At 44.6% G+C, this 21,065-nt stretch overlaps 1 protein-coding gene across 2 annotated transcripts in view; it reads right to left on the minus strand.

Annotated features, from left to right (window-relative positions):
• Positions 1 to 2,105: 2,105 nt before the first annotated feature.
• The window catches only part of aplp1 (amyloid beta (A4) precursor-like protein 1), a 37,205-nt gene continuing 18,245 nt past the window's right edge, over positions 2,106 to 21,065 (minus strand). The window contains exons 2-17 of one of the 2 annotated variants that reach the window (XM_028980197.1): positions 14,181 to 14,360; positions 12,350 to 12,479; positions 11,945 to 12,057; positions 10,786 to 10,976; positions 9,750 to 10,045; positions 8,327 to 8,454; positions 8,106 to 8,180; positions 7,866 to 8,024; positions 7,664 to 7,792; positions 6,810 to 6,909; positions 6,461 to 6,628; positions 6,292 to 6,315; positions 5,674 to 5,741; positions 5,177 to 5,242; positions 4,795 to 4,935; positions 2,106 to 4,720 (exon numbers count right to left, since the gene is read on the minus strand). In XM_028980197.1, coding sequence (XP_028836030.1) covers positions 4,622 to 4,720; positions 4,795 to 4,935; positions 5,177 to 5,242; positions 5,674 to 5,741; positions 6,292 to 6,315; positions 6,461 to 6,628; positions 6,810 to 6,909; positions 7,664 to 7,792; positions 7,866 to 8,024; positions 8,106 to 8,180; positions 8,327 to 8,454; positions 9,750 to 10,045; positions 10,786 to 10,976; positions 11,945 to 12,057; positions 12,350 to 12,479; positions 14,181 to 14,360 — 2,067 coding nt within the window. In that variant the 3' untranslated portion in view covers positions 2,106 to 4,621. Of the gene's footprint in view, positions 4,721 to 4,794; positions 4,939 to 5,176; positions 5,243 to 5,673; positions 5,742 to 6,291; positions 6,316 to 6,460; positions 6,629 to 6,809; positions 6,910 to 7,663; positions 7,793 to 7,865; positions 8,025 to 8,105; positions 8,181 to 8,326; positions 8,455 to 9,749; positions 10,046 to 10,785; positions 10,977 to 11,944; positions 12,058 to 12,349; positions 12,480 to 14,180; positions 14,361 to 21,065 lie in introns of both variants that reach the window. The other variant, XM_028980196.1, reaches the window with a different exon arrangement.

Raw genomic sequence — 21,065 nt, forward strand, 5'->3', positions numbered from 1 at the left:
TAATCTAATCTAATAATATAAGATATTTGGCATAGCTAATCCACCCAATTCCACTGGCATTTTTGTAAATAAATCTAGAAAAAGCGCTTTCCAGTTGAGTACACATTTTCCTGCTAAACCATAATGGTAAAATCTGAAGAGGGTACAGTAGTTGAGGGAGAATATTCATCTTGATAAAATTTATTCTACCAAGCAGTGAAAGTGCTTGTCAGAGACTTAGATCTCTTTTAATGGTATGAATATTTGGAGCATAATTAAGTTTCCATAATTTGTTTAAATCAACTGGCACATTAATCCCAAGATAAAATCCAGATTTCAATCATTTAAAGGGGAAGTTATAGATTCAGTATCAAAAAGACCTAAAGGTAATGGGGGCAGTGGTGGCCTAGCGGTTAAGGAAGCGGCCCCGTAATCAGAAGGTTGCCGGTTCAAATCCTGATTTGCCAAGGTGCCACTGAGCAAAGCACCGTCCCCACACACTGCTCCCCGGGCGCCTGTCATGGCTGCCCACTGCTCACTCAGGGTGATGGGATAAATGCAGAGGACAAATTTCACTGTGTGCTGTGACAATAACTTCACTTCACACTTCTGATTTGCTAAAGTAAATTTTGTACCCTGAGAATAAACTGAATTCATCAAATAATGTTGCTGGTATAGATAATTCAGGTGATGATAAAAACAATAGGATGTCGTCTGCATAGAGTGCAATTTGGTGCTCATCGCCTTTTATCGATATACCCTTTATATCGGTGTTCTGCCAGAGGTTCCAGAGCCAGCGCAAACTAAATTTAGTTTTTTTTTCTGTAACATTGGTACCTTTTTCACATACAAAATTTACATGTAACTGCAATAGTAACGTACCGGTTTAAATAAATCAGAAACTGTTCATTCTTGTAACCTCTATTGTGCCATGCCTCTTTCTGCCAGGTAACATCAGATGAGTGTTTTTAATCTAGTGCGTGCGTCTTTTTTACATGTGGCATTAAAAACATACAATTACTTTATGTGGATCGTTCTTGTAGTTCCTGATTGTTAACATCCTGGGTATTTCCTTGCTTGCACACGTTTGGGTTTCTATGCTTTGGGGTCGTTAAGTTTCTAGTTACCCAGAAAAGCGACAGGTCTTCAGGAAATGTGTAAAAGAAGGTGTGGTAACTCTGAGTCAGGCTGGCTAGTACCATCACACCAGAGAGTCTCAGGTCCTTTACATGGAAGGCGTGATGAAAGGTGGCAGTTTGCTCAATTTGAACTGTTTCTGACGATCGTTTTTGGACACATTTCACATGAAACCTGAGTAGATCTTTCTCCTTATTTGTTAATATGTGATTGCTCTGCAATATCAGTGGTTCGAGGAGTTGAACTGAAGAAACATCTGGCAATGCAAGATGCACAAACTACAGGGTTTTACTACAGGGTTTTACTTCACAGGCAGACACCATGGAGTAAAAGTTGGTAATGATGACCTTTGATCCCAAACTTAACCAGTACAGCATTTCATAAATATCCTGTGCCATAAAATGATTGACCTGCTGATTACATTTAGGCTCTGCCCTCTGCTGTTGACATGGTGCACTTGCAGGTACCACTGGGGTCCAATGCAGACAGATGGGTAACAAATATAATCATTAAGAGGTTTTGCCTCAAAGGTTTGAGTTATCTGAATAATAACCTGCCAAGTGGCCTAACCCTATATGGATTCATATGCTGAAATATAATTTCTGTATGTTTTACAAAGTTTGGCATAACACATGAAATAACACAATTATTGAAAGTGAAGCGATTGTCATTGTGAAACACTGCAGCACAGCATACGATGACAACAAAATGTGTCCTCTGCATTTAACCATCACCCTTGTTGAGCAGTGGGCAGCCAAGACAAGTGCCCAGGGAGCAGTTTGTGGGGATGGTGCTTTGCTCAGTGGTAGTTATATATAAAAAATTGAAGAAAAAAAAAAATCATTACGTAATGTCATGAAACGGCAAGTAGCATTTACACCCTGTAAATGTCAAGGTAAGGGCTCCATGGATCGGACTTCCCCAAACACGTTCCCCAGATTTGCCAGAGTCATGGTCATTTGCGTATTACTTAAAGAAACTGACAACTGTTGTGGGTCATTTTGTAATTTTATTACCATTGTATTATTATTTTTTTCAATAAGATCACCAAACTCTCAGATTTCTTGCTTATACAATAAACATCAGTTAATTCAGGTAAACGCAGGTAAATTGGTCAACTTCCAATCTGATCTAAAATGTCTTTGGTCAAATTCTACATGGATTTGAATGAATTTTACACACCTTACTGACTCATCGGACCACGCGGCATTATACCTGTACAAATTTAATCATGTACGTTGCACAAGACTTTAAAATCATTTACATACAGTTGTGCTTGGTGTCGTGTTTGCTTCATGTTCCTACATTTACTGTACGCTGTATCCAGCGAGATGTCTTCAGATCCCATCATCTACTGTTTGTTGGCCTACACAAGCCATTCAGAATTTATTTCGATGAGTGATAACGCATGACCCTAAGTCCAATGATTAATGACTCATAAATAAAAAATACATATATATATATTACATCTAAAACACAGCATTGAAAAAGGCAATAATGCAGCAGTTAAAATTTCCATTACACTTGTTTACATTGTTATTCAATCAAGGGGTTAAACAGGGGGTGGGGCTTACGATCATAAATAGTTCATTTAATAAAGGAGGAGAAAAAAAAAAAAAAAAAAAAAGTACAAACATCAATTCTACAGTTCGGCTAAATGCTGGTAGGAAATGCTGACTGTCTGGGGGTGGGGTGGGGTGGGGTGTACTGAACGGGTGACGTTTTCTCTTCGCCTTGCTGCGGCGTGACTGCTAATGGATCTGCACAGTCTTTACAGAACTAACGCTAGTGCTCTAGAACCTACTACCATAACGCGATGGTAACTCACGGTTCCTATTAAGGTAAAGGTGGTGCAATACAGCAATACCTGCCCCACCCATGATGATCGGAATTCATGTCAATCAATGGATTATTCGAAGAAAAAAAAAAATTTAATAAATAAGGGTAAAAAAAGAGAATGTGCTAAACTAAGGACGCTGAAGATCGAGAGGACAGTTTAAGAGGTGCTTACCGAAAGTCTAAAAGCTACTTCATTACATCTGATGACGAACCTGCCAGGTCTAAAGCCATCTTCCGCAGTAATATTTACACAAAGACTCACGTTATTCTGAAAATAACGGAGCCCCAAGGCTGTCACTATATAGTGACAGAACTATTTGGGGAGGAGGGGAAAATCAGGACTTAGAAGACACTTTTTGATATTATTATTATTACACTGTTGCCAACTTCTTTCTCTGGAATGCCACTAAGACCTGATTTATTTTTTAGGTACCGTACCTACTCATCCCATTCGTTCACCTCGCCAGGACAGGTGTGCCAAGCAGCAGGCGAGCTGGGTGACCATGTGTTACTAGGTGGAACGATGGACATCCAACAAAGAAAGAAAGAAAAAAAAAAAAAAAAAAAACTGAACTCGTAATGTCTACCTAAAATACATTCAGTCAAAGGATACGGTGTCATCTTGTGCTGGTTTATACAACAGTCCGTTTTCAATCAGCCATGTTAAGAAATGTTTCTCCCTCACACTGAGCAGCACAAGGTCTTTTTTTTGTTGTTGTTTTCAGTACTCCACACTTTGCATTGGTATAAATTAATTGTGGAAATGTCTTTTTATCAGTTAATATTCGAGCTTATGTATATACACTATTCATTGAACTGTGACATCTCCTCTTTAATCGAAAGCAAAAAACAAGAACAACACAAATACAGTAGCGCCATACACCAAATTTTGCATGCTTTCCTTAAATAAAGGACTTCTGAATAACGGTTAACTTCTTAGGTAGTGATACAGAGAGAACGAGGCCGCTGTTCAAACGTGGTCTGAGCGAATGCAGGGATCGGTGCACTTCTTATTGGTTAAACTTGGATTTCAGACCAACGTGTGTTTCATGAACCACCAATGCCTTTCCCATATTAAAAAGTGTTTGGCAGTGTGCACACGCAGCACTATTGATACTGAACTTTTCAGGATTACATGATGGTGGAGTTCGGCCCAAAATCATAAATTGGATGATCATAAAAACGAATTCTGGGATAGTTTTTTTTCTCTTATTTTTATTTTTTGGTTGGGGGACGGGACTGAGAAGCATCTTGTAAAATCATGCCGCCATGAAGTAATGCACAGTGAAATGACACTTGTGTTGCACATGGATCATGAAATGATTTGGCGCAGCGCCACAGGAACTGGTCTCTGCGGCCGAAAAGACAAACATGCTGTTTCACAGATACAGATGTACCCTTTTAAATCGAAAATAAGGCGGAAAAAAAACAAAACAAAAAAAACAGGGAAAGGATTGGTTGGTTCCTGGGGGGGGGGGAAAGGTTACCTTTGGCAACCACATTTAGCCTAGGGGTCTAAGGATATGTTCAGTGTGAACTCCCTATGTATTCTTGCTTGTTGTCCTAAAATGTATTTATTAGAGCACAGTAGGGGTTGCTATGATCATGCCCCAAAACAGAAAAGGAAGTGAGGGAGGGGTGTGGCCATGAGGCCACACCTTTCGCCTCAGTTCATTTGCTCGAAGAATTTGTAGGTGGGGTTTTCATAACCGTGGTTCTGCATCTTGTTCAGCTGCTTCTCCTCTGGGCTCAGCATGGGATCAACCTGAAGACAAACAGTCATCAGATGATGCTTTTCTTTCAAATGTGAATGATAATGAAACCACTGAAATCTCCCACCTCTACAATGCCATGGCTGATGGTGCCATACGGCTTGCGGCGGACCAGCAACAGGCTTATTACCATCACCATGGCGATGGCCACGGCAACTACAAGCAGACCCACCATTGCCCCGCGGTTAAACGTCTCCAAGGCATCAGGCTGCTTTGGAACAGAAGGAGGAATTTCATTTATTTATTTATTTTAAAGAGTTATGATATTCTCATTCTGTGATTAAAAAAAAATTAGCTTCTTGTAGCATAAAACGCATATCAGTAGAAACACAGATGTTCTGAATGATCCAGCTATTATGTCATAACTGCCTGGTGGTGTCTTGTATAAGGGTGTTTGCCAAATGCCATAAATGTTAATGTAATAAAATGCCAGGTGAGTGTCTGCTTACCAGCTCATCTCTCTGGATCTCAGAGGATTTGTACACCACTTGCTTGAGCTCCACAGAGGTGTTGATCTTCGAGAGAAGTTACAATGCAGCCAATTAGTGTTGTCAAATCAGACAATAGGGTTTTTCCAGAAGGCCCTGTCCCTAAAAGAACCCTATTAGGTCATAAAACCTCATGACTGAGCCTTTTAACAACCCAAAAGTGAAATATGTGGCTATTCCATGATAATTACGACATGCACTAAATTCTTCATGACCTCATTCTTACTTTAAATCTTGAGAAGAATAAATAGTTTGTTAGTGCACAATAAATGCTTTCCTATTTGGGCTGCATTATTCAATTTCATCAATCTATCTGGCAAACATTTAATCATGTATTATGCATTAATAACCTCACTACACTAAGTGTCATTATTTCACAATGGGAACAGTGCCTTTAATTATTAGCTTACCCCACACATACACACACACACACACACACACACACACACACTTCTTACCTTCTCCTCATACTCATATGTGGGACCCCTCTCAGATGTAGCGTAGTCATACTCATCAATTCCAGACACTGTAATTACACAGCAGCAGTGGTCAGTTTACCAGCTTAATCTTCTGTCAGTTGTCTGGGCCACACCTCACTCCCGATGCCTTCATTATTTGTGTAGTAGCAGATGTGACTACCTAGTTGGAATGTGGGGAGTGCAAACCTTTTCAAGGATATCGCTCCGTCTCAGCACTTAGCTGCAAAAGCACCTCTGAGCAGATATGATCTTCCACAGCTTCCTAGACAAGGTGTGTTTACTCTCATTGTGCTTGAGAGAAATGCCTCTGTTTTTGAGAAAAAGACAGGTGAACTGTCCTTGTGCTTTTTGTACAATGACCGGTGGAGGCGTATTACAGTTCTTCTTGGTTGCATTGAGCTGCTTAAAGAAACTGGGTCCATGTTGACAGACGTCATTCAGAAGTATAGGAAATGAAAATCGCTAAAATCGCCTGTCTGACGCTCCTTGACCCTATCGCTCAGTCTGCTACCAGTCCGTAGGCCCATAAACGATGCCCTCTCTGAGACGGACCTTGCAGGCATGGCAGGTGAGAGTGAGGGGGCTGAGGAAACTCACCTTTCTTACTGTTGGCCTGGGGTTCTGCAATATGAAAAATAATCATATATTACTTTAACTGGCAGCATTTTTTAAAACTGTAATACTAGAAGTTGTTAAAGTATTTATTATATATTATTATAGTCAGTGGGCTACAGTACTGGACTGTTGCTTGTCTGCACTGCTATACCGATGTGGGGCGAGTAGGGTCTGCTCTGGAAGGCGCGCTCCTCTTCTTCCTCGTCGTCCTTCTCCTCCTCGCTCTCAGCAGGCAGCAGCTCCTCTGTAGTACGTGTCTCCGAGAAGGACGTGGTCATGAGCTCACTGATGTCCCCCCGCTCACCCTTCACCAGCTCTTCTGCAGAGAGAGAACGTATTAGATACGTTCCTAAACTAACACATCGCTCACAAATACCCCTTTAGTTACAGAAAAAAGCACAACTGTTGCCAGCTGCTGAGTCCGGCATCTCTCTCTTTTACGGTATGCAATGTTTACCTATTTTCAGGCGGACTTATGTGATCGAGGTCGTACAACTTACGGATTTCATCATGCAGCTCCTCGGCGAGCACAGGAACCTTGTAGAGAAGGGCCAAGCTTTGGTTCATCCTCTCCTCAATCACATGCAAGTGTGTGTAGACCTGCAAACAGTTTTGGACTTGTCAATGTCGATATACGAAAAAATGATTATTATTGCATGCCTGATACATTATTGAAGGAGTTGATATGTCTATTAAATGGCGAAGCACATGAAATAAGCAGATTGAGAAATGATGCTTGGTAACTGGTCCCAGGGCACTGGGTGCAGGTCACGCCCCTTCCCTGTTCCTATAAAAGGAATGCCTGCCCCTCATCCACCACAATGTCTTGTCTCCATTTTTGTGTCTCTCTGGCGTGGCCGAGTTCTGCCTTGCGAATTTCAGCCACATTTACTCCTGTCTGCAGTAAATCAACCTGGAATCACACCTGCTCCTGGATCCTAACCCTCTTGTATTTTGTCTCTGTCCTGTGTCCACCCTCATGTCGTGAAAGCTTAACATTCACAAATGGCCTGATGATGATGATGGTGTAAAAACTGGCTGCTCTTAGCTGATGAAGTTGCTGCTTTACAAAGACATTCCTATTAAACACTCGCTGCAAGGAATACATTTACTTTACATTTACAGAAAAAAATGTACACTTTGGACACCTTTCAAACTATCCATAATAGCCATGGATACTCATGAAGAAATGCTGTGAGCACTTCATTAATGCTGCATTGCTCTGATACACACAGCAGAACAGGCAGATTAATTATTACAGCTTATTTGAAGCTCAATTTTAATAATAAATCATGGAAACAGCAACGTTTGCACCTGCAGCCATTGGAAAGCTCAGGGATTGTTGGATCCATACCTGGAACTTCATCTGCTCTGCCTTCTGAGGGTCCGCGGCCTCGATGTGCTGGTAGTGGCGGAGTGTATGACGCCGGTCCTTCTGCTCCGCCACGATGTAACGCTTCAGCGCTTGCAGCACGCGCTCCGGCTGTGTGCCGGCAGGCATGAGATCACAGAGCCACGGGCAAAACAGAAATGCTAATTCTATTATAGTACCGTACCTGGGGGGGCTCACTCTGCACTGCAGACAGGTAGCTCTCCAGCGCCAGGCGCCGGTTGTTGTTGAGCGTTGCCACCACTCGGGCCAGGTGGGTCTCCATCAGCCTCTGCCTCTCCCCGGCTACCTGCTCCTCCAGGGTCTGCAGAACTGACTGGAAGTGCTGCAAGAGAGCGAGGGCCAATGAGGGAGCTCCATGGTTTAAACTTTGTCAGATGAAGATGCTGAAGTGATGGCCCTTTACCTCGTTTAGCGCCTGCCGGTCAGACTTGGGCAGGTTCTTGGACTGATTGTCGGCCTCTGCCCACTCCTTCATGATCTGAAGTAAACAGGCAATGGGGACAATGAAACCCTTTTGGTGACGTACACCCTACCCACACCGAAGCATTCTCCGCAAATGATGACAGTGTGAAGTGAATAAGAGATGAGTCTTCGAGCGTGACTCATGTTCCGACTCACACTCACCTCATTGATGCGCTTCATCCTCCGCTCTTCCAGGTCCATCTTGGCCCGCAGGAAGCTAGCGTGCTCGCTGTCGTCGCCGGGCATCTCAAAGTAAACATCCACTCCGTCTGTGGGCCGCTGTGTGGGCACTGCATTGTGGGCAGCGATAAACAGAAAAAAGTTAAATGAAATGAACAAAGATTATATTATGATCTTTATAGTGAAGTCCAGTAGTGAACAATGAGTTAAGAGTCACAGACAAAAAAACAGGTTAAACACAGCTTGGTCTGACTACAATGTGTCTGTGAATATGTGCAATGTGTTTGTGTGTTAATGTGAACCTGCAGTTTCATCAAGTGTTTCATGCAGAAAAACAACTCCAAAACTCACGTCCCCTGACATGAAAAATTATTTTTGCTTTTATATCGCTCTTAGTGGTCCCTTAATACTGTATATACAGTCTCTTTCCGAAATTCAGCCGCAGTGCACAATTACAGCCACTTTGATCCAGTCCCACAATGAGATTTCCCCAGGATGAACTGTTTCAGTGTCTGTAGCTTTAAATGTTAATGAGGAGGAGAGCGTATCTGAACTTCACTTTAGTGGAGACTACTACTCTAGGACATTTCAATGTCAAAAATCTTACTTTTTACCCCACTACTTTTTTGGTCATAAAGAATTCCTGTCCAATCTAAGGAAACAGATAGAGGTACGATTTAATTCTGATAGAATTTTTTGATGGCTAGTTTCTCAACAAAGTTAGCTAAATAGGTTGGGAAAACGACACAACCAATAATGGCAGTAGTAGGCCAAAGCTATTTTATACATTTCAATTTGTACTTCATAGTATGGTATGATTTTAGTGTTGCCAGATACTAAATGTTGAAGTAAATGTTGTATAATCATCTTAAAATTATCGTATTTTGAGAAAAATTATCGTAGACATGCAATTTTCATTCAGACGTTGCTCCGAACATCTGCTTTGATAACACGTTATCGTGTTCAGTAAGGCAACTAAAGCACTGCATTATGGGATTTGTAGTTAGTGTTACCAGTGCTTCATATTGCCGAGCCATTATAATAAATCTATATTAGTTTCAGCGTGGCAAGCACTAAGAAACTCACACTCAGTACTAGCATGCAGTCCTACAATTTTCACAGATTCAACTTCCAAAAACTTCTGTGCCAATAATATAAAGGTGGTCTGAAGCCACAGGCCCGGAGCAAGACACTTTACCTTGGGTTATTCTGGATAAGGGTGTCTGATAAATGCTGTAAAAGTGCATATATGATCATTTTAAAAGTGAGTAACTATACATTAATTATAAATTCTCACACCTTTTGGGAAACAAACAAACAACAACAAAAAAGACAACAAAAAAAATTATCATTATTTTTCAAATCGGTCAAACTGTAAATTATTATTTGTGTGTGCGACACTTACGGCTGTCTCCACGGGCCTGGGGTGCTGCAGTGGTTGGTTTGTGGCTGGCCTGAGCCCCGTTCTCATAGAAGTTGTCCACATAGTCTGATGCTTGGTAAGGACCGGAATCAACCCATTCATACTCCTGTGCTGCTGTGGCCTCCTCTTCCTCTTCTTCAGCCTCGTCTTCGTCATCCTCCTCCTCCTGCTCATCGTTCTGCTCCTCCTCCATCACCTCCTCCTCTTCTTCCTCCTCTAGGTCTTCATCTGCATCTGTGCTGGGGGAAGGGCTTGGGGCGGGCGTCGTCACTTTGACACTGACAGGAGATCAGTAAGAGTAGTTAGGAAAATGAGGGTTATGGGGTCATGCTAGACATGAAATACTCCTACCCTACTACAACATAACCTCGCATACACTACAGGTGGAGACCTGTATGTCCCTGGTTGTTAGGATTTGGATTATGGGGCAGTGGTGGAATAGCGGTTAAGGAAGCGGACCCGTAATCAGAAGGTTTCTGGTTTGAATCCTGATCCGCCAAGGTGCCACTGAGGATCCACTGAGCAAAGCACCGCCCCACACACTGCTCACTGGGCACATGTCATGGCTGCCCACTGCTCACCAAGGGTGATGGGTAAAAGCAGAGGATGCATTTAGTTGTGTCACCGTGTGCTGTGCTGCAGTGTATCACAATGATAATCCCTTCATTTTCTTGCTCACCTGAGTTCGATTCCCGGTCAGGGAAGGCTAGTAAAGCTTTTTGGGTAAAGCTTTTGGGTTACACACTAGCCTATAAATGAAATGACCACAAACCCCACTTACTACCATTGTTTCCCTGAGCAAGACATTTAACCCAGAGTGTCTCCCTGTAACTACTGACTGTAAATCGCTCTGGATTAAGGAGTCTGATAAATGTCTTAAATGTTAATGAAGCAATCCAGTTGCTAGTGGATTGGATGGAAGCACTTAAGTGCCGCAATTGTTCAAAACCTTCTCAACAAAATGGACCAAAACCCTGCCGAGGTCAGAGTTTATAGAACCTGAAACCTCTAATCTCACCTGGTACTGGCTTTAGCTTCAGCCTGAAGGGGTTGGTTTGCTCCCTGGATGCCATCGGCTCCATCCGTATCCCCTCGGCCACTCGATACCCCCCTGCCCGGGCAGCAGACGTACTCCACACCCCTGAACCGGCTGCCGCACGGCAAAAGCATCCCATAGCTGTGCAACTCCAGGCTGTCTGCAGTGCAGGCCTGGAGATAAAAGGGGATGACAAGCAAATGCCATTTTAACACAAAACTACATACAAAAAAAAAAATTCACTTTAATCAAAAAATGCATCAAAAAAGGACAGAAAATGTAGATCAGGCAGAAAAGCAAATGGAGAGAAAGTGCTCCCCACTTTAAACATGGAGGTGTGCAAGAGATATGACAGAAATAGAGGTGATAAGAAAGTTCGCAGTAAATGGGCCAATGCATGTTGCGGAGGTTGGGCTGCTCCCTGAGGATGTCACTTTTTTCCGTATTATGGCTCAGGAAAACGTAAACCAGTTTCTGAGCGTCATGTGATGACACCTACACTAAAGCAGTTCTAAATATGCTGGCTGCTGACAACTGCTGTGGAGCGGCTACCGTTCCCCAGCTGGAGCCATATGGTTCTGCTGAGTCTGAGCATCAGCTGTACAATCGGCCACGTTCTGCAAATCAGCAAAAGTTAGGTGAACAGTGGCCAGAAGCTGAAGTCTAAACCTACGACAATAATATATAACCACAATAATCCATGTGACTTTCATGATAAAGTCAAGTGAATTGAAAGATAAAGATATTTTCACTCCTAGGTCAACTTCCCGTCTAGTTGTCTAGTATTTGGCTGGATTTTTACTTTTTAACCCGCTATGTGCTGAGTTAAAGGAAACAAGTACTTCTAGAATATTTAAAATTAACTTGAACTATAACTATAGTTCACCCATGAAGAACCTGAAGAGCATAAAGTCCCGGGTTCAAACCCGACTGTCCCTGTAACTACTGATCGCTCTGAAGAAGGGTGTCTGGCAAATGCCATAAATGTAATGTCATTTTTGGACTTCCTGGATCTACATGACAGCATTCAGGTCAGTAAAAAAAAGGAACATAAAATGGCAGGTCCTGTTATGGGGTTGAGGGTCTGTTACTCCGCGTTACGGCATGCAGCGTGACTCCAGCAGTCCGGTCGGCTGCCCACCTCTTTGGCGATGTTGTGCCAGTACACGTAACTCTCACACGCATCCATCTGCTCCTGGTGCAGGAAGCGGCAACGGTCAGGAACCAGCAAAGCCTCGCTCACATACTCTCCCACTGCGGCAGACAGGCGAGAGGGAGGGAGGGAGGGAGGACAGATGGTGAGTATTGCAGCACAGAAAGATAGCAAATATCATCAATGAAAGGGGGGTGTTTGCAATAGATTCTCTCAAACGGGCCAATCTGTGGAATTAATCATCATAAAACATGCATATGCAGAAGTGAGGCGTGTGCTTGTGCTCCACAGAAACATTTCTGTTTAAATTTTTTAGAATAGATTATTAGAGAATAAAATAAACAAAAGCACGTCTTCCTTCCTAAATATTCGAATGTGTGCAAGTGGGCGTACCTATGCAGCGGTAGGGCATGACGATGAAGGGCCGAGGCTGGCAGCGTCCCCAGCCCTTCTTGCACCAGGACTGGATTGTGACAGGGCTGGAGGACTCCTCCACGTGAGAGATCTGCAGGCCTGGGTACATCTGTCAGGAGAGAGCGGACCACATGCAGAGAGACACACACACACAAAAGACACCAAGGGGTTGGTGTTAGGTCAGGAGAAAGAAGGAGAGGGTCCAAGCAGGGTGGGACATAGACAGAAATAGCCAGCGTGGAAAGATCAGGATGGAGGAATAGAGACGAGACAGGCACCATAAGAGAAGAACAGGGCCAGACTCTGGGGAAGGGGAGTCACATAATGTCACAAATCATGCAGACATTAGGATATTTTAACCTTTTTGAGAAGCACCTGACTATCCCACATCTTCAGATACACGGTATCTCTAGGCCTTCCTCTCCGGACCGAATGCAGATTGCTTCTTGTTAAATGTTAGCTTTTTTAATTGGGCGAATGACATTTTTGGTGATAAGGCAGGGGAATGGAAATTTGCACGGTCTGGTGTTAATGTACGCTTTGAGAGAAGCCAGTCACAGAGGCACGGCTGGAGTAATCGCATTAACACCGTCTGAGCTGCGACTGCTGCATCATGCCCAGAGGACTGAAATGTCCACAGATGTCCAGCAGGTGGCGCCATTTTTATACTTTTCCCAACCGGTCTGTGTTACAATTCGGCAAACCGCAGAAAATATTCTGCATGATCCAGAATTTATATGAAAATAAATACGACATCAGTACGTCAGACGTTAAAATGTCACACCTGACTACAAAGAGAAACAGCGGGTAGGAAAGATATCCAAGTCGGGCAAGGAGAGGACAAACAATGGTGCACACAAATGCAGGAAATGATGATTATTTCCACTGCGAGCACCATCGCAGCTATATATATTTCAATATATAGATCCAATGGGACAACACAGAGAGAAAGACCTGTGAGACAAAGAGACACTAAGACTCTCTGCGCTGCTCGACTTTAGTGTGAACAAGTGACCTTGGGGGGGAAACACTTTAAATCTCTCTCTCTCTATATATACATATATATATGAAAGGACAAATAGGCCACCCTACTGGTACTGTGATTTAACAACGTAATGGAACAGAGGGGTGATATCATGTTCAAGCAGGCCCGTTTTTAATAACCTTGGGGAAAAAAATTGCGTCCCCCATGAGAAGTAATTCAACGCCAGTAATGAGTAAAATGTAGCTTAGCATATGTTAAAAGGAATTTTTCGAAAATGAGATCAATTCCACTTTTGGTGCCAAGATGAAAAGAGACGAGGCTCCTCACGGCACACCGCGAAACCTGCCCCCAACTTGATGGATTTCGCTCAGTCATCATAATTCATTTAGATTAAAGACCAAAATATTTCAAATATGAATGCATGCCTAATCAGACAGGCCATGCATCAGAAACTGCACACGCAATTACAGCATATGGACTTAATAATACGCATTTAATAAATGTCCTCAGACGAGGGCGGCATTTGGTGCGAGGTTCAGGATATCCTGACCCTGTGTGAGCAGCAGCTTGTGCTGTAGAACGCGCGGTCTCTGGATCGCCGACAGCCCGGGGGACGGCGAGGAGCTGCGCGCAGCAATAATGAACGAGCGGTAATCCTCGGCATTGATAGATGACTATAAACGTGCCTTTGTTTGTTCTCCATTAGCTTTTCATTATGCTGCATTTATGGTAATGTGGAGTCGTGCGCCACCGCGGTGATGATGCATTAAACACAAACGGTGTCAAACCGTGAGCGCTGCCTGAAGCGAAGTGAGGGGGACGTACCTCCTGGCAGTAGGACAGTATCTGGCTGGGGTCGGTGAAGCAGTCCTGTCGGCCCTGGGGGTCCGGCTCCCACTGCCCGGACTCCTGGTTCATGTGCAGGAGGGGCCGGCCGCAGAACATGGCAACCTGCGGCTCGGTGGACAGAGGGCCGGGTCCACTGACCTCAGCCAAAGGCAGGGCCTGTGGAGAGAGAAAGCGGAACGGGGGGGGCATTCGTTATCATTTCTCCATGACAGACAGACAGACAGGAGTCGATACGAAGGCGCTGTTATTGAGCAGAGTCGTTACTGGAGTGGCCAGGTCTCCTGATTACTTCAGATGCACCATCTACTCGTTCTTATCAAAGCTTTATATCCACAGCAGCGCTTGTAAAAGAACATCAAAGCTGATAAACGCACAGATACCCAGCAGCATGGATACCCAGCGGGGCGTGGACACCCAGCGGGGTGTGGACTGACTCAGTGCATCCCTGCCCCGCGTTGAGCAGCCTTCACGCCACTTCTAGACCCGTTCCCTTCCTCCTATCCAGCCCAGCCCCTCCCCGTTTTCTGCTTCCGGCAGCTAGGATGTAGTTATTGATCCCGAGATCCATTCATGGTGCTGGAGGAGGACCTGAGGGAGGCCAGTCTGGCGCGGCAAACACAAGGCAGCTGCCGAGGAGTCAGGTGTTAATGTGGGTTCATTGACCCACCGGGGGGCTCTCTGAGTACAACAACATGAAGCACGGCGAAGAGGATCGGGGGGGGGGGCGATGAGGAGGGGCTGGCATCTTACAGGATGTCTAAATGGACTACAGCTACGGACTTCTCGTTTTTCGGAAATTTTGTCATGGAGAACTGCTGGACAGGGCAAAAAAAAATAAAAAAATCAATACAGTAATGAGAAAAAAAAATGCAGAGCAGGTCGGGTTAAACATACCAGTCTCACTATGTTGGCTGACAGTATGAAGAAAACACTGTTCATTTATAGCCTCTTCAGGTCTTAAACATTTACATTTACAGCATCTATCATTTACTTCCTTATCCAGAACCTCTTATAAATCAGTAGTTACAGGGACAGTCCCCCTTGTGACAATCAGGGTCCTGCTGAGGCACACAATGGCAGTAAGCAGGGTTTGAACCTGTGACTTTAGAGAAAGTGAAGTGATTGTGATACACTGCAGCACAGCACATGGTGAAACAACGAAATGTGTCCTCTGCTTTTAACCATCACCCTTGGTGAGCAGTGGGCAGCCATGACAGGCGCCCGGGGAGCAGTACTTTGCTCAGTGGCGAATCACGATTCGAACTGGCAACCTTCTGATTATGGGCTGCTTCCTTAACCGCTAGGCCACCACTGCCCCAAAGGCCACCACTGCCACGTTGCTCTTCTGGTTGAACATTGATGAGCGTTTTACCCACTATGCTACTACCACCAGAGCAGTTTAACAAAGAATTCCTTACGATGTTTGTTCTTCTCAATTAAAATGTGTCGGGACTGTAACTGGAACGAGACTCACGGTCACACATTGACCTGGTGGCAAGGGGGAGGCCCTGCGGTTCTTGTTTAAATTCTGGTCTATTATTATCAAAGTTCTGCAGAAGCCCATCAAGCGGCTGTAAAGAGCGTTTGCCTGACCCACTAAAGCTCTCTTCCCGCCGCTTTTATAATCATCCTTCTCATTCACCACACATCAGCTTCACGCGTTTCATGCTATGGTAACGCCAGCATCGGTGTTCCAGTATTCCAGGATGTAAAATAATATACATTTACGTAGATACAGAAACTTGGTGTGAAAAAGAACTTAAAAAAAGACTGCTAACGAATTGTGTTAAGGGACTGCAAGGAGTTCATTTTTGAGAAATAGCGATTTCGTGCCGGGAATTCATGCCCGGCTGGAAGGTGTGTGTTATTGTCCTTCCCCTTTGTTAGCGTACATCCCCCCCCGCCATGACTGTGTACTGTGTAGAGAAGGTTCTTGATCGCTTTCATGTGTGACGGACCGGCAGGCAGACAGACAGACAGAAAAGATGTGCGCCATTCATCTAGTGGAGATGCCCGCAGGGGGGGGTGAGGGAGTGTGTGCAGAAACGAATGTGAGGCGATCAAAGGCAAATCCAGCTTCGGCCAGCCAACGTGGAGCCTTTGAAGTCCTAATTAAAATTTATGCAAAGAAATGAATGTATAAACACTTTGAGCGTAAATATGTGGCAAATATAATGGGCCCTCAGGACTCTGTGCACATTAGACCTCAAAAACAACAACCAAAAAAATCTAAATCTTTTTTGCGCTGCTAGCATGTTGGGTTTAAAGAAAGGCCATATTTTTACATCGCTTTGACAAATAGTTTGGCATCAGTATCCACAAAATTTTAAATGAAAGCCCCAGGCCTTGCTACTATGCTTAATATTGGCTTAATGACTGCATTTGATGCCGTGTTTCCATAAGAGAGGTGGTTGGAGGTCAAAGTCAATGAAGAGTTCGGAACGCAAAAACGCTGACTTCCGACTGAACCAGACTTCCATGCGGCACCGCAACAGCACAGATAATTCATCAATAAAATCAATGGAGGACAAAGGCAAATCAAAGCTGTGCTACAGAGCAATTGGCGTGAATAAAATCTCAAAAAAACACATCAAATGTCAGACATGCTTGGAAATAGAACAATGCTTTCTTTGTTGCAAAAAAACACTTTAAAAAAGGAACGAAAATCAGAACAGTATTCAAAAAGTTCTTAATTTTGTTCCAGGGAATAATCATAGCATTAGAAATCTGTAACACGATTTTCAGTCATTCTACTTATAAACTGCTACTTCAGTTTAGCTACAAGCTACCTCATCTATGAAACCTTTGTGATGAACACATTTACATTTACGGCATTTATCAGATGCCCTTATCCAGAGCGACTTACAATCAGTAGTTACAGGGACAGTCTCCCTGGAGCAACTTAGGGTTAAGTGTCTTGCTCAGGGACACAATGGTAGCAAGTGGGATTTGAACCTGAGTCTATGAACCTGGGAACCTGGTTCATAGGCGAGTGTGTAACTCACTAGGCTACCAACACCCATACGTCATAATAAAATGCGTAGAATGAAAATTTGATTTCCAGACATCGTACATGTTTAACTGTCTATAGCTAAACCGCAAATGAAGGAAGTGCATGTGTTCTTTATTGCAGTATTTTACGAGTTCTACTGGTACGAGGAAGAAAGCCGCCCTGCCAGCATCTTCTGCTGAGGTCATGGCTACATGAGTACATGAGCAGCTATGGACGCAGGGAAGGTCAGCAGAGACTTCCGGGGAGACATGTGAGAAGATAACCTGCCAAGAGTGTTATGCTCCCGACCCTCCTCCCCCACGACTTGCGTGCAGATATTTGATGCCCTCTGGTAGAAACCGTATCGCCATGCCGCAGCGATCGATGGCCGACCCATCAGGAGTACACAGGTCCGGCCCTCAGAGGAGGAATGAGCCCTGCTTAGATAAGGGGCCGAGATTAGATTGGCCCATGGTGATTAGGGCCACACACAGTCCACCCTCCTACAGGGTCAGTCTTCTCTTCGATCGCCATTGCTGCCAGTCTCAGCCCTGAGGGGCAGTGGTGGCCTAGCGGTTAAGGAAGCGGCCCCGTAATCTGAAGGTTGCCGGTCCCAATCCCGATCCGCCAAGGTGCCACTGAGCAATGCACCGTCCCCACACACTGCCCCCCGGGCGCCTGTCACGGCTGCCCACTGCTCACCAATGGTGATGGTTAAAAGCAGAGGACACATTTAGTTGTGTGCACTGTGTGCTGTGCTGCAGTGTTTCACAATGACAATCACTTCACTTTCACTTATGCTGCGTCTTCACAATCGCATTGAAAACGTCCAAAACAATAAGTCTCTTATGCTACCCGGTGATTGTCATTGGTGCCACCAGCTTGGCCTCTCTTTATCTTTTCAAGTGCCCAACGCTCTCAATGTCGCCCAATGTCACCCACCCTGCTCATGAATTCAACATTTCTTCGCTCCGCCTGGTCCCTACAGTAAAAGTCACTGCTGCTGCTCTTCTTGTCACTCATACGTGTTCTCGTGAGTCACGACAGCTGAGCTGAGAGGCAGGAACGTGCTCTGCAATAAACTTCTTTTCAAGCAAGTTCCATGTGTCAGTCACCCTGACACGCCGGAGAACTGAAAGGCCACGCTGGTGCAGCTGCAGCTTCAGGCCACTTATAGAACCTAGTGCTAAATTACAGAATCATGAAATTCAATTCATAAAAGTATACGTTAAATTCATATACGCTGTATTCATTACACAGCGTCTCTCAAGTTATAAGAACATCAATGTGAACAGTCACTTTACTCACAGTACAGAAACACAGGAACTGGTTCAGCCAAGGGGTTGAAGGTTTTATGGGCCTCTTACTGACAAAAGAAAAATCCTGGAAAGCACATCTCGTGCCACAATAGCCAAAAATTCATTTCACTTTTCCCTCCTTTGACAAAAAAAAAAAAAAAAAGTTAAAGACCAAGCGAGGGGTATTTATACAACTTCGCTGTTTTGTATTATAGGGACCGAATGACTGTCCAGGCGCCTCACTGGTGACGACTGCCAGGCGGATTTCTAGGCCACCCCCGTTTCGCTTCGTTTGGCCAGGCAGGATGGCGTGTCACGATTTCTGACACCCTCACAAAAGGCCTTCACATCCAGCAATCTGTTGAGTGTTCAGCCAATTGGGGAGGAGAAAGTCTGTTCTCAGGGTCTGCTGCACAGTCCCAGAGGGCGAGTCTAATTGGACGGGCCGGCCTGGATATGGCCATGAGGTCTTTGGTCTGTGGAGATGTTCAGAATTAAACACACACACACACACACACACACACACACACACACACACACACACACACACACACACACAGTCCTGTGGTCCATCATTGTCTATCTAACAATGATGCGCATTGTGTGCGTCAATCACTGTTTAAAACATTTTGAACATCTAACTAGACATACAACCCCGATTTCCTCCACACGCACACACACACACACACACACACACACACACACTCAGCAGTCCATCTCTCTGTCAAGTGTTAGTGCTGAGGGAGCAGAATGAGAAGAGGGGGCGGACGGCGGGCAGCGCTCGACTCATCATTAATAACTGCATGTTGACATCCACCCGGAGACATTGATTACCTTTCGCCTTCCCCACTCCACTCCTCCTCGCTCTTCATCCTCACGAGAGCACAGCTGCTGCACAAATGTAATAAAGCGGCTGGTCTCGCCGTCCTTCTTTTCCTTTGTGTTCCTCGGCTTTTTTGGGATTTGGGCGCACGATCCTGCGTCAGAGAAAAATGAACGCGTGGCGCGATTCGACTCAGCAGAAATCTACACAATGGCGGCATCGATAAACGCTCTGCGCTGAACCACTCCCCATCCAGCCTGGGAGTCGGACAGCAGCCGCGACCGTATGCTCAGGTCCTTCGTACCTGGGATATTTTGGGCAGCGGGATGACATCAGGGATGACATCTTTCTTTTTTCATTTTTTTTTTTGCAGTGATGCAATCTTTTGGCAGCACCAGGCAAGGTGGTCATCTGTCACGTTTTTTTTAACAGGCTGCCCCTTTTAATCAAGCGAGCAGGGCAGCAGTAAATATGTAATGTGTGTGTGATGTGATAGGGCATGTGAGAAAGAATACACACACACACACACACACTCATTTCCATTTAGGCATAGTGCTCGGATGATCTCATCGTTGATGCTTCACTCCGGACAGGCCACTGTCAGTCACTGCTGATAAAGCGTTGGCGTTCCCGCTCTTAGTTCTGGGTTGGGAAATCATTTCCATATGTTCACTTTTACAACTTACTACACGTGCGCACGTATGTGTGAACCGTGCAGCTATCGACCACAACATTAAAACCGCCTGACCACTGCTGAAGGAGTCACATGGTATGGGGTAAGCAGTCATGGGAATAATGGCATTGCCGTTACTGACATTAACATGCGGCGCGTTACTGTAATTAAGCGGTTTTCATCTGACCAGCACAGGAGCAGCACAGCTTTGTAAAGAGAGAGAGAGTTAAACTTCACAGTAAGCCAGCAGATTTTACAGAGGAGATACAGACATGATGTGTCCCTTGATGGAATTAAAGGTAAGAATTATGCCCTGGAATTAAGTCTTTACCCACATCTGTAATGAGAAATTGAGATCTGATGAAGCTCCTCCCATCTTCTCACACCTTAAGAAAAACAACGTGGCCAAGAACGTGGAAGTTGATAGCAGCCCAACTCAGGCGTGGCTAACGTGAGCTGGTAACTTTTCAGTAGTTCAGTTACTTCAGTAGTTACATTTATAATGCTGTAACTTGTTTTGAAAGAAGTAACTAGTAACTATAACTAAGAACTTTGGGAAGGTAATGTGCCAAACACTGCTGTTGTGAGGTGAGACCTCCAGGACTCGTTTTTACCACCCATTCCACAGACATTTCATCACACCGAGGCCAAGCAGACACTCCTTTCTGCTCATCGGGGGACACTGTTACCACAAAGGCAGGTGTTTCATCCACGGGATGCAATTTTTCTCCCCATAGTTCATCTTGCCAGGCTGCACACATACTGACGAGCTTTCGTTGGTGGACTAGGGTCAACGTGTCTGGTCTGTGCGACTGGACCTGACAGACTAGCCCTCTTTAGCAAAGTACATCAATAGGCCTTGGGCGATGCACAGAAATAGTAAGCCTGCACCACATCAGTCCTTGTCCTTTCCTAACTTTTCATCAACTTCAAAAACTGGGGTGGTAGTAGCCTAGTGGGTAAGATAGTCATCTATGAACCAGAAGACCACAAAGTCACAGGTTCAAACCCCACCTACTATCATTGTGTCCCTGAGTGTCTCCAGGGGGGACTACTGATTGTAAGGTGCTCTGGA

Source organism: Denticeps clupeoides, chromosome 5, assembly GCF_900700375.1.
Source record: "Denticeps clupeoides chromosome 5, fDenClu1.1, whole genome shotgun sequence".
NCBI classification, from domain to species: domain Eukaryota; kingdom Metazoa; phylum Chordata; class Actinopteri; order Clupeiformes; family Denticipitidae; genus Denticeps; species Denticeps clupeoides.